Source organism: Lonchura striata, chromosome 2, assembly GCF_050655825.1.
Source record: "Lonchura striata isolate lonStrDom1 chromosome 2, ASM5065582v1, whole genome shotgun sequence".
NCBI classification, from domain to species: Eukaryota; Metazoa; Chordata; class Aves; order Passeriformes; family Estrildidae; genus Lonchura; species Lonchura striata.
The window spans coordinates 17568301-17582435 of record NC_140704.1 but is presented as its reverse complement, the minus strand read 5'-3'; the positions used below and the strand labels follow the sequence as shown (position 1 = coordinate 17582435).

Genomic DNA, 14135 nt, shown 5'->3' with positions numbered 1-14135 from the left:
ACCTTACAAGGGATCTTTCATCTGTGTAAGACAAATTTATAAACACATTTACTTTCAAGTAAGTGGGACTTATAACCCTAAAAAGTACAAGGCTTTATATAAAGTGCTTCATTATTAATTCCACTTACTTTGAAAGAAAACTGAACGGCAGATTCTGGAGGGTAGACTATGAAGTGTCTTAAGGTGAAGCCAAAACCCTGAGATGTCCTCCTTAGCACAACAGTTTTAGGACCAGGCCAAGAGAAAGTTTCTTCCTCCTCCGATGGCGATATAGCTTCACTCTGCTCTTTTCCATCTTTATTTTTTGATGCCTAAAAGAGAAAAAGATATGCAGAGGAGTTTTAATTTGGATCATTGAAAAATAAAAAGAGAACAAGAGTTAAGAATTCCCAGACATGCCTGTACACTTGAAAATAGAATCTTCCCCTCCACAACCAAAATAACTTGATGACCACTAGTATTTTCAAATGTGTATGCTAAAGCAGCACCCCTTTCACCATTGCATCTCTGGTCATACTACACATAGAATAACACTGAAATTTTAAATGAGGTTAGATATTTAAAAAATCAGCATTCAACAATGAAAGACTTGAAGGAACCACAATAAATGCATACACCTTGCATGTTTTATTTGCCTTCTATTTAGAGATAAACACGTGACTTCCGGGACCCCATTTCTGGCTGTACATATCTCACATATACAAGTACAAAACAAAGTTCTTCCCACACAATTCAGGGACGATTTTCTTACTAGTGCCTCCTCACTTAATACAAGTAAAACAGAACATGCAATTGGTTAGACTTCTCCAGTAAGACATTTTCCTCTAGTCATATCTACGACTTCACCTTTGCTTTTTCCACACTTACCTATTGTCTCTCTCAACATTTCAGTATGCAAATTCTAAACACAAAAGTAAAAATGTCTCCTTTCTTAATACAGTCCTACAATCCTTCCTCTCATACAGAAATAAGCCATCTTGGGTGTTTTTTTTTTCTTACTGGTAATTTCATATACCTGTAACTCAAGCAATATATTTAAATATTTACCTTCTCAGCCTTACATAAAATCTTCCATTTCAACTTCCAAAGTGAGTGCCATACCAGCACTCAAAGGCAGGAGACACAAAGAGAGCATGCAAAATTCTATGACCCTCCTCTAAAGACTGTAGTTCAATGATGCGTGAAACAAATTTAGATACCAGAGCCTATAGCCTATTCAAAAGGTATTCAAACAGAAATAATAGTCTTCTTGTCCTCCAGTAGCTCTGCTGCTGTGGCTCAGCAACTGGCTGATCAGTGCCAGAATTTACTGCTTGGTTTCTCCCTGTCCTGCTCCAAAATAATCTCTTTTGCTTCAGTCTTAGAGCTGGAATCTCAAACTGCAGTGCTAGTTGGCAAGGTGGACTCAGCCAACTCCAACCAACATCTACAGAGAAGACAGAGCATTTCCACTCTAACCACAAGGAGAACAACACAGAATACTACAAGGAAAATACTGCAGCTCCTTGGTGAGAGTTAATCCACCAGAACAACATTTTGCATTCAGGTATGTAAAACACAACACATTTGACCACAGATGCTACAGTTTGTCCTCAGAAACCCACATCTTGTTTTTGTCCAAGTGGGAGAACCAGCAAATACTAGCAAGTGCTCCAAAGACCAGCCTCCCTACCTCCAACAACCCCATTTTCAGCAAGAAAAAAAATCATACAAATGGACCAAGCCAAGAAATGGAGTTGCTTCAGGAACAAGAAAATATGGAGAAACCAGAACAGACTGACAGCCTGCTCTTCCAAACAGCCTGGAAGAATTAATGCAGATTTTGGAACGAACAGTTATAAATATCAAGGACCCCATCTCAGCCTAGTCTGTCCTCATCTATCATATTCATTCATGTTTTAATGTGTTAATGTGAAACTGAGAAGACTCTGCAATTAGATGACTAATGAACAAAAAATTAGTGAGCACTGCAAAACTGCCAAGATGAGACGCTTGAGCTCAAGTTCAAACAATGCAAAGATTAGGGTAAAATTTACATAATCCTTTAGCCTAAGGATGGAGTTTGTTATTGAGGTGTTCCTAACCACTCTGTTCAGCTTCCGAACACAAGAGTATTTTATCAGTACTGCACAAATAAATGTCGCTTTTCAGGCTTTCAGTCTCAGGACACATGCAGAAACCGGAGCCAATAAGAACATTTTGATCCTAGTAAACTGGCAAAAGAAATAGCTCCCAGTAAGAAAAATATCACCGGCCTCTAAAAAATGACAATGATTTCCTCCATCAAGTGACTCACAGCAACACATCTATTTAATATTCCCTTGCAATCTTTTGTTTCTTCTCTCAGACTTTTATACACAAGACATGATGCAAAGTTTAAAATGATCCAACAATCACAGATATTGAAAAATGTCCATAAGCAAATGCCTATAGTTAGAAATAGGTAAACAACAAGCTTAAATGTAGCACTGAAAAATTCTAAGTCTTCAATATACTTCCATCCTTTTTCTAAGAAAAACCTCCTTAATTAGCCAAAATGTAGTTTTAGTATGTGTAACAACTAAGGACTGTAATTTACATACAGAAGTAATGTAACCTCAGTTCAAAAGAGACCCATACAGAGAACTTCACTAGCTTTTAGAAACAGGAGTTTCAGCATTTCAGTGTAGCAAGAGAACCTCTAATTTCCTTGTGATTTCATTTAAACATTTAGCATTCACAAGTTACTGAACTAGAAGTTACTCATAAACCACAGTCAAATAATTATTTCTTGAAAGAGCACACTAAAGGGAAAGGTGAACTTTATGCCAACCTTGGACCCCCTGCAAGGTCTGCCAACAGGGTAACACAAAAAGCCAGTAGTATCAGTAATAAATGTGAGACATGTTCAGTAATAGCAACTTTCAGCGACCACAACAAGCAAGAATCTGATTTATAAAGAGAATGAACATCTGTTGAGTAACCCTCTGACACTTCCAACCACAGCACACTCACCAGAATATCCCTTGCCAGAAAAAGCTTTAAAAAGGAACAAGAGAATTTCTCAAAAACATAAGCAAAACAAGGATGCAAGACAGCAAGCAAGAAACAGATGATGTTTGGCACAGGCAAGTACACAGTACTGAAGACAAAGTCCCTACATTTTTACTTGAAAATCAAATACCAAGTTACAAATACATAAGTATCTCATATCCATAAGGGAGTATCTTTTGGGTAGAGTCATTTGCATAACAAGAGACGAAAAATGAATGCTTCATTTTCATATAAGATCTAAAAAACCAAAGCTTATTGTGCCATACTCCTTACTGAAGATCTGTATGTTTATTTCTCTATAGACTCAGTTCTCAAAATCAAAGTCAGAATGCATACAATCGAGTTCAAGGACTGAAGAATCCCAGGCTACTAAAAATTATTCAAGCATCATTTCCCTGGGGAATTTTTCATACAAGGTTTCTGCACAAAGTATCTCAAAGCATCATTTCCTGTTCTGTGCAATTGCAAGGACATACAACAGATGCTTAAGTGCACAGTAAAATGTATACCTTGTTTTTAATATTGTATTTAACCCTTCTTTCTGAGCAATGAAAGCATCTATGAAAAATCAGATGGCACTATAAAAAACTACATGAATCACTGGCAGCTTAACATACAGTAACAGAATTACGTAAAATCAGTAAGTCGCATTAATGTTTGTAAATAATATTTCAAATTAAAAGTAAGTCTCAAAGCAATAGTTTCCCATTATATCAGTCTAAATAACAACTAAAAAAGCTAATACATCCAGCCTTCATGCTCTCTAAAGCCCCTCTAATTTTTAATCTTCTGATCAATTTACAGATCTCAATGTACAGTACTGTACAAGCTAAAAATCCTTACATGACAGGTGTAGGCAACTGCATTTGAAGCTATAAACAGTCATCCTGATTATCTAAACATATAAACAGGTATGGTCTAAGTTCTGAACACTGTCTCCATAGGTGAAAAAATGTGAACACATAATTTATATATTTTACCATCTATTCTGAAAAAATCATTCAAGCTCTTTTAAAGTTGGTACGAGCAATCAATTTCTATCTTTATTTTGTGTTTAGTATCCAAATTCAAAATTATTTCTTAAAGAAATGGGGCATGGGACTAGTATCCAGATTTGCTACCTTTTAAACTGTTTTGGTTGATGCCTTTTTTTACCATACAGAATGCTTCACAAATAAATCACATAAATAAAAGTTTCGTTGTAGATATAAGGGTTTCCCACACTACACTTTTCAGAGCTTACATCTTTATAAAAAAACAAACTGAAACAAACAAGAAACCCCCAACTCTCAAACCAACCAATCTCCCCCACACCAAACCATCCAGGGGACCTACTTATCAGTGCCTCAGTCACAACATGGAGACAGCCTGTGCTAAGCAGCACCTGCTGCAGCTGCACTTAGCAAATGTTCAACTTTTAGCTCATCTACCAAGAAAAGTGATACTTGATACAGCTGCTCAGCTAGACAGATATGTGCTCCATAGAAAATGAGCTGATGTTACCCGATTTTACTGATTCAACAGCCATCAAATGATGTTTAGGGCTTCTCAGTAACTACTGACATAAGCCAGAGGAAAAAAATGTAGTTATTAATTCCTAAAATCTTCCTGAGACACAGACAGGATATTCCAAATGTTCTAATAATAGCTGGGCTACCTTGAAAACAGGGGTATTTCTTGTATAGGGTCATCTGCTTTCCCCTGTTTTTGTACCCAGTCACTATCACTTACCTAACTGCCCTGCTAAATATCTGATATTGCAGAGAAAAAGGCTTTTCTAGGACAGTCTTGCCTTATTTAATCTGACAACAAAATAGATTCTTTAAAAAGCTAACAAAGAAGAAATAAAAAGGTCTTTTCTGGCTAAGCCTACAGAACATGTAGGGGAAAAAAACCTACGTATAAGGCAGCCATATAAAAGACTATACAATCTTTCCTGAGATACATTATCTCCATCTCATTTGCAGCATAGGAAGGCATATAGAGCACACCAAGACAGTATTTTATTTATTTGAGAAGCAGGATGACTCACACAAGGTGTACATTGAGTCTTTTTTCTTTCAGTTCTCAAGCTAATAAACCAAAATTTAAAGGGAAATGGGTCACATTTTATGATCATGTACTGAAACAGTCTAAAGAGGTAGTGAGCAAAATTTCTAATGTCTTTAAATCAAACTGGAATGCACAAACATCTTATACAGAAGTTATTCCTAGTTGAAGAAAAGTAATTACTGACAAAGTTGACATTAAGTAAATCCATCTTCCAGGTTTTCAGAACACAGCCTTCTTCTCAAAACAAATAAATCAGCTCCATCATTTTTAGCCTCAGGAAATCATTCATTTCTTACTGAAAAAAAAATCACTGCAAAAAGACCAGCAGGAAAACTGGAACACAGAAAACCCCAAACCCAAATAATTTTAAGCTTCTGTGTCCAATACCCACTTGTCTGAACTTCTGACTTTCATGTTTACCAAAATTTGTAATCTTGCCCTGAATAGGCAGGATGTTGATAGAGACAGAAATTCAGGCAGGAAATATAACCTGTCAGTATATATACTGACAGTGTCCTTCTCTCAAAGAAGTGTTTCATCATTTTATGTCCTTGAAAAACAGCTACAGAGTATAATCAACACTATTCTCCAAACCCACACGGATGGTCAGAAATCAGTCTGCCAAATTAGTGAGATACGAGGAAATCTATTAAAAGATTGTGGATGGTAACTGACACCACAAAAAAGGCATCCAGAATTTGCAGAAAGGAAGAGAGGCAAAAAAAAAAAAAAAACCTGAGAAAAACACCAAGTGAATATTTAACAGCTGTACATGCTAGACTTGTTAAAAAACTCTAAGCCAAATTCCAAAGATGCATGCAGCAGTGAATGCATAATACCAAAGTTTCCCTTCTTTACTAACATCAACATTAACATACACAAATGTTTCAGTATTTTTTAGTGTCACACTGTAGCATTCATTTTTGCATGCTACTCCAGTGTCACCCATCACACTAAGCAAGCAACAAGGTTAAAAAAATTAATAATGCTTAATTTATGTATAGATTTAAGCTGATGACAGATAATAATTAACTGTTCCTAACTACATGCTCTACCTACTTCATTCCATGTCTACCTTTTAGAAATACAAACATTACTAGGGTATGGCTGAATGTAATCAACACCTGTCAAAGTGAACTTTGCCAAGCAGAAATAAATCACTGTAATTTAAAAATAGAAGTTTCCCTCTATCCAATAATGAGCTGAACTCTCAACATACAGATGTTGTAATGCAATACGGATTCACAGCACAATATACTCAACCTTACAGTATTGACCATGTATTTATGTGATTGCTGACATTTGCTATGTGCTGATACACAGAAGTGAAATTAGTTCACTCCACTGAGAAAGCCTTTATCTACAGTGACTCCCAAAACAGAAAAATCAGGCAACTTGAGACACAGATGTACTAAAGCACAAAGGAGCTTCCTACCCCAGAATATCTCTAACGATTCCTCTTTGCAGAATAGGCCACAGGGAAATGGATTCCACTCAACAGATCTCTGACTAGTAGCAAGACCCTCAGAACACGAAGGTATCTGTCTCCATCCTGACCACTTCAGTGCTATATATTTAAGAAAGCTGCAGGAAGGACTTGGATGCTCAGTGGTTGTAACTGCTGAGCCCGTTTTCAGTAGTTACCAAGAAGAGGCTGCCTCATCATGAAGCACCTGAAACTGGAGATGCAGATGTAAACAAACCCTCAAAGCTCTAAAGATCAAACAGCTACAGAACCACACTCACCACAAGATGAGATGTGGAGATAAACACAGCCTGAGTCCACACACATAAAACCATCAGTAGCTAGCACTAACAGAGACAGAAAAAGCTAGTCTAGTCAGGGCCCTCACTCTGGGGTCACTGCTGTCTGGTTTTGGAACTGGGGCACAGCTCTTCTTCCATGCTACAGTTCTTTGTGAAGTGGAAGGGGAAAAGAGTAAGAAAAAATAAGGGTTTCTAGAGGAAGACTTCAACTCCCAAACTCAGGAAAAGCACCAGCACTCAGAATCACCAGGGTCCCCATTCATCTCTTATCACGCAAGTGTCATGCATGCATGAAGCACAGGATATTTGCTGAGACACCCCAACACTCTCTTGTACTGCAGCTGAGTGGGATGCACTAACTGGAAAGGGTAATAGACGCAAACAAATTGGAAGAACTCAACTACTACTGGAACAAGATGCAAATCCTTTATAACTTAAAGTGGAGGCTTTTACTACATTTAATGGTTCAATATCCAACAACAGGAAAACAGGAACAGATTATCAGTGATCACAATTAAGACTAAGGGGAAGCCAGGCAATGCCATTCCTCCTGTTTGATGCTCACCTGGGTTGGTGAGGTGGGACTCAAGCAGCCACCAGCAACAGCAAGGTAGTCTCCATGAGCCACTCTCCCTCTCTAACCCCCTTCATGGGTCTTGCAGAGACCCACAGTGAGACAATTCAGAGAAAGGGGAAGGCAATAAAGATGTGAACATCCCCTGATGAAATGACCACAGGTCTAGGTGTGTCCCTCACAGGAGCTCACCTCTTATCACGGTAACACACCATTATGGCACTAAGCCTGGGTCCTTTTTGGTGTACTAACCAAACTGAATTCAGACATGTGTTAGGACATCATCCTGGGAGTAAACCTACCTGTCTTTTAGGACTGCAAATCTCACCCAGATGGAATAGAAGCTGGTATAGTTCAATAACAAAGGCAGCAGCTGCCTGCAGCAGAGGTTAGTGAGGATACCAAATTTTGAAGTGCATCTCAGGATTGTACTTCAATAAGATACATAAATCATATCCTTAAACCAAGAACAGGTAAAGAGAAAGGCAACTAAGATGGTAATACATAACTACTCCCAGTGCATGAAGTAAGTGGGAAATCTGCGACCTTTCAAAAGCAAAGCATCTGTGCCAGCATGGCAGATGGCTGGGAGGCACAGGGAAGGAAACAAAATTCTGTCAAGCACCATGCAGGCAACAGAGCTGGCTTAGGCTTGGAAGCAGGACAAAGGGATGCGTATTTCTGTGTACTTTCTGTCTACTTCTGTACCACTAGCATTGTAGTAAACAGTTATTCAAAGGAGAAACAGCATTTTGAAAAGAAAGGATTTCAGTTCTCCTAAAGGTCAAGGCATACGCAGAAAACAAACAGTAAAAAGCTCCATGTGTGCATGTTATTACTACACAGCCCAAAGTTGCCTGACTGCACTCTACTGTTCATGAAAGGCGGCTCTGTAAAGCAGTTGCTGCTCATGTCAGTCTTACCACTAGACCTACAAAGCAAAGCTGAAGGCTATCTAGAGCAAGGACGATCCCAGAAATGTCCCCTCTATGTGTCTGTTCAACTGAAAATTTTTCAGTTTACCTGGCTCTGGATTAAAAGCAGTAACATCCCAAGTGGTTCTGCAAACTGAGCCTAGCTAGACATACTTGCTTGAATGAAAGCAGCTTTCAGCTTCCCAGGCCAGGTGAGACTCAGAAAGAGTTGTTCTACTTCAAAGTAAGGAAAATTCCACCTTACTAAGTGCTGCCTAGACTCAAAGTAACTTTTTTCTTTTTCTAGACAGCACAAGCTCTGGTTTCTCATACAGTAGTTCTGATGGCTGGACCTTCTGAACAATGCTCTTAACGTCACCAAAATCAAGATCATGTCTGGTATGACTAGTGCTCCACCACTTCTTAAACAGGATTTCTCCACACTTAGCCCTTAACCCCTAAATCATCCACAAACGAACATAAACTAGCTTCTCAGATCTTCCTTTAAACTCTAGATAGTTCCATTAGCACATTTCAAATTCATTAATCTACCATATGTCTATTTTAGTTTTATACACACAAACTTAAGTATACTGTGTTGTGTGTGTAGATATATACACATACATTTGTAGTAGCTTGTACAGATCTATGACACAAAGTAAAAAGTATACAATGAAAAACTTCACAAGACAGAGATGCAAACTATTTTCACAATGTGTTTTGTTTGAATCTTAAATTTTGTTATTCAAAACAACAAACATGGACTTCATAATATTAAATTTAGTCAGAAAAACATTAACAACAAAGAGAAATTGAGAGCTTCCTTGTTTTCTTATAGACCCATTAGCAAAAGCTGCCCCTCTTAACAGCTACATCCTTAAACTGGAAAGAAAGGAAACATCTGCAGGGCTGGTAGCTAGCACAACAGCAAAATATCATGTGATCTTAATTTAGCTAAATTGAAAATTTTCCTTCTCTGCTTGTTCTGTCATTGCTTGTTAAGAATAGGAAATTCTCTGTCCTCACCTCACAGTGTAATCTGAAAATATCAGAGACAGGAGACAAAGAAAGCATGCTTCTGCTCCTTAGCATTGAAGATATGTTTGAGGTTACTCCATGCAAGATACAAGAATCTTCTCAGTCCAACAACAAAGTTGTAAGAGCACCTTACACAGTCACCAGCTGTCAAGGGCTGCCTTATACTGCCTCTTTCAACCTATGGGAATTTTTTCAGATCCAAGACTATGAGCTTGGACCATGATTAACTCTGCTTCCTACTAACGGGGAGAGGACAATAAGAAACACCACCTCTTTCCCCAGCTAAGTACAGTACTGCAAAAATAGGAATGAGTGTCAACGAAGTTTGTATTCTTTTCTCTAATAACCTGGTCTTTACAAAACACACAAAATACCAGATAGTTTCCACTACACCTCCACCATAGCATAAGCACAAATGTGTTTACATATGAAATAGCTTTGCAGAAGCCTTCAAGAAAACCAAAACTGCTGCACAATATAAAATCACTTGCACAGACCCCATTCCCAATAAACTGACACTCCACCCTTGAAACTACTACCAGCCCTGAAACTACCTACAGAGTTCCTTCCCTTCATAGTGTTTTTCTCCATTGCAGCCAGAGACTATGACTTGAATAAAAAAATTATTAACTCTACAAGGGACACAGTTAAAATTGACCAAACCAGCCAAGAGAACAACAATTTTTCCACAGCTTCTTTGTTCCTGTAGCAAGCCTCTATGTTGACTAGGCTACTCCAGGATGCAGCTACAATACTGAGTAAGAGCTTTACAGCTTTTGGGCTGAGCAGGGGGACAGTGCATCCTTATACCTGCTCTTTATTGAATGCAAACATGAGGCTGACCTTCTCTTACTGAAACTACTGAACTTTTCAACATAAACAGAACATGCTCATTTCTGTTCTAAAAACAAGAAAATTAGGTCATTTACAGACTAGACACATCACTTCATCTGCCTAAGTGCATCATTGTACCTGCTGGTAACTCAAGCTGTTAAGACTTAAGCTCATTCAGTACTGCACTACAGCAGCTTCACTTGGGATTTTATTTCATGTATATCAGAAAATTCTCTTGACCTGCCCAAAGCCTCTGGAACATCAGGGATTTGATCCTTCAATATCAAACCTAAACAGTAACCTTAAAAACGTGGTTATTGCACATGCATTGTTATTCCAGAATTTGACTCTGTTTGTAGAAGATTTACCTAGACATTTGGGGGGAGTTTTAGGAACAACTGTGTCGATCAAGGCTAAATAACGGCATAGGAATTTTAACACAGAGAACATGGCTGAAAACACAAAAAAGACCAGTGAGTCAAGATTCTTTATGTCCTCAAATACACAGTTTCCCTCCTCAAAAATAGCCTCTAAACAGATCTACATATAGCATGAGATACTCAAGTGTTAAAGCTTTCTAATACTTTACTAATAAACTCCTTTAAACTCACCACTTAAAAAAAATCCTGATCCTGTGTTTCAAGACATTTAATTTAAACATTCTATATAATGTGCAAATCAACACAATTACGTTTCAAAGTCCTAAATTTGGAAATGAAAATGCTTCTCCATTATAAAGCAAAATAAAATAAAATTAGCATCCACAGATGTAAAGCATGTAAAGCCACATATCCAAACGCCCAAATTAAATTATGACCAACCTCTAAATTTGTAATCTATTGTGCATATATAACAGGAAAAATAGCAGCCTTTTCAGTAAATAACTTCATTTACAAAGATACAATGAACAGGAAAATGCTTGAAAAAGGAGTGTGAAGTCATTAACATGAAAAAATATATTAGACCTTTATGCCCAGGGATACCACTAAGAGGATAAAGAGGAGAAAGTTGTCCACAGGATTTTCAGTTTAACTGCAAATCCAAAAGCTTCTGAACATTGACTTATGGCATGATCATATGTGACCTGCATACGTTTCCTCACAGTTTGCATTGTGTGTATCAGTAAGAATGGTTGATACAGGTAACTAAATCTACATTTGTTTCTCTGTCTGGAAGCTGGAGTGGGGAGAGAGAAGAAATCTATTTTAACACAAATCTATTGGCTTATTTAAGAACTACTTGTCTTTGCATGCCTATTATTGTGGCTTAAATTGCTCACTGTTGCCAAGTTATTTCCCTGTACTTCTGGACATTACAAAATGTTTCTCCAGCAATATGAATTTCCACAATGAGTTAAGTCACCAGCTGTTTCATGCAATGATTTTACACTTTTTACTTAAACTGAAACAGCACACCCTGCACTGCTACCGAGACAGATTTTTATCATATTGCCTCCCTCCCTCTCTGAGGCAGCACCAGAATAGTAAGAAAATAAATATCGCATTTCAAAACCATTATCAGCTGCAAATATCTCAGAAGAAATGAAGACATCTTTGTTATTTCATCCTCCAAATGACACACTTGGAAGACCAAAAAGCATTTTTAATGTCACTGGAGACTCTCCGGAGGAAGGGCAATAGCTGCAGTGCAGCAGCTGCTGCAGTACTGCTGCATTCTGGGGCTCGAACAACAGTGATGCAAGAGCCAGGCTTGCACTGCAACATCGCATTCTCACACTGCCTGCAATAATGAACTCCAGCTAAAAGAACAGGAATCAGACACCCTGGCTGTTAGGTCACCACATAGTAACAAATCTTCATGTACATCAAAATAGTCTTTGATGAGAAGGTTTCTCCAAGACCAACAACTGCAATGATGAGGCCCACCCTATGCAGTGAAATTTGACCACTACAAGTTTACAGAATTTGCAAAATACCTACCTCTGGTTGAAAAACCCAAGATTTAAGTATTTACATGGCTGAAAGAATAATATAATTATTTTTAGAGACTAGGGTGCAGCAATAAGATTAAAAACAAAAAGCCTGATGCAGTTCATCAAAGAACCTATGAGAACAGGACATGAGAAGATCTGATCACCTCAAACTAACAGAAGTCTCCTCAGAGCACAGTGCTGACCTATGCTCTGTGCTGGTAGGAAGACAACCTACACTCAATTTGTGGTCTACTGTTTCCTACCTAACACATGAAAGAAAGGAATTTGTGATAAAAGGAAGGAAAAAAATCCAAAGCCACTGTATCACCTACATTATACTACTTACCAGTACTTCTTTGGACAACGACAGAGGAAGTAGCTCCTATTACATCTTACTGAGGATGAGTCTAGTTCACACGTTACTGAGGAAAAATATTACCTAGATCTTCCATATATTCACTGAGGAACTCCTCTTCGACCACAGCTAGCATGCCAAAGTTATCATTCCAAGATTACAACTCCATAAACACCAGATTATCATATGAAAAAAAAATTCTTTACGTTTTTAGAGCACTCTCACCCTCTTTTTTTTTCTTTAAGAAAAAAACACTAGAAATTCCTTGTTACTAAGACCAGACTATATTAAAAACAGAATTAATCATCTATGATACTGTCAGGGCAATCTGGATAAGTACAAACATAAATTTCCACATAAAGCTGTGTGCCGAGGTCCCCCATAAATACAAACTTTTTACCTACTACTCAGCTTCACTAATTCTACATTTGTAGTCATGCTGAAGCTCTGAATTGCCAGTAAGACTGTCACACTTGAATCTACCCCATGTCCCACAAGACAATTGTCAGAGACAACATATGCAAGAAGCAAGGCACTTTGGTACTTTGCAGTAACTCATTTTAAAAAACATTTTTAACATTGGTAGTGCAGTTCTCCCAGGAACAAAAAGTAAAGGATGAAAAACTGCAAGCAATCAAGTTTATTGTCACTGAAGGCTTCCAACCTGCTGTTTATGGATCACCATGTGATAGACATCAATCCTATACAATGTTTGGACTAAAAACTGTAATTCACTGATGCCAACAGAACTTCACTAAATTATATCACAGAACAATTTTATTTTAAGAGTTTTTGTTTTAGTATGAAACACTGTATATCCTTTGAAAACATATTAATACACATAGCAGTTTGCTGTATCAGAGGGCAAAGGTGGCCAAAGTAACTTAATGTCACACCATGAAAATACTTTTTCTAAAATTTAAACCACTATGATAGACAGAAGAAAATACCCCTGCTATTTCATACTTGCTCACTTCCTGTTTTAAAAAATAAGCTTTGGGAAGTATATGCTCCAGAGCCAAGGCAGTGGGTGGTGAACAATTAAAATAAATCCTTAGAATGACTGAAACAAAATTTGAGATATTATTAGTGACACAAACGTGAGAGGTCACCCATCTGCCTTCTCACCAGCAGCCTGCCTGGGCACAGTGAGGTGGGAAAGGTGGAGAGCAGTACTGCTGTGTGGAGCAGCATGCAGCTCTCCTCAGGCCTGACAGCTTCCACTTCTGCCACAGCATTTCAGGGCAGCAGGAACAGAGTAGATGCACTGGAATAACCCATAAACAAACTTCCAGCTTCATTTCAAAGCAAAGTATCAGCAACAGTTCATTAAATTGTATAGTTTACAGAGACTGGACTTCAGTTAAAGTAAACACAACAACATAAACATAACAATTGCACTGTCTACTTAATAAAATCTAGCAAGATCAAACAGTTTTGCACCATTGCTACCTCAAGCATGCAATTAATTCAGGGTATACGAATCTAAAGCTTGTTTCTTTCCATATTGGTAAGAAACAGTTTTTAGATGATGTGAACCCTGTTCCGCATTGAGGTGAGGGAGTTTTGGTGGCTTTTGTTTGCTTGGGGTTTTTGTTTGTTTGTTTGTATTTGGCTGGGGGGGGTTTTGAAGGG

General features: G+C 37.9%; 1 protein-coding gene across 7 annotated transcripts in view; it reads right to left on the bottom strand.

The window, feature by feature from the left end:
- ARHGAP21 (Rho GTPase activating protein 21) overlaps positions 1-14135 on the bottom strand; it is a 111443-nt gene that overhangs the window by 65799 nt on the left and 31509 nt on the right. For all 7 annotated transcript variants that reach the window (XM_031503811.3, XM_085573041.1, XM_085573042.1 and 4 more), the window contains one exon: positions 129-311. In XM_031503811.3, coding sequence (XP_031359671.3) covers positions 129-311 — 183 coding nt within the window. The remainder of the gene's footprint in view (positions 1-128; positions 312-14135) is intronic.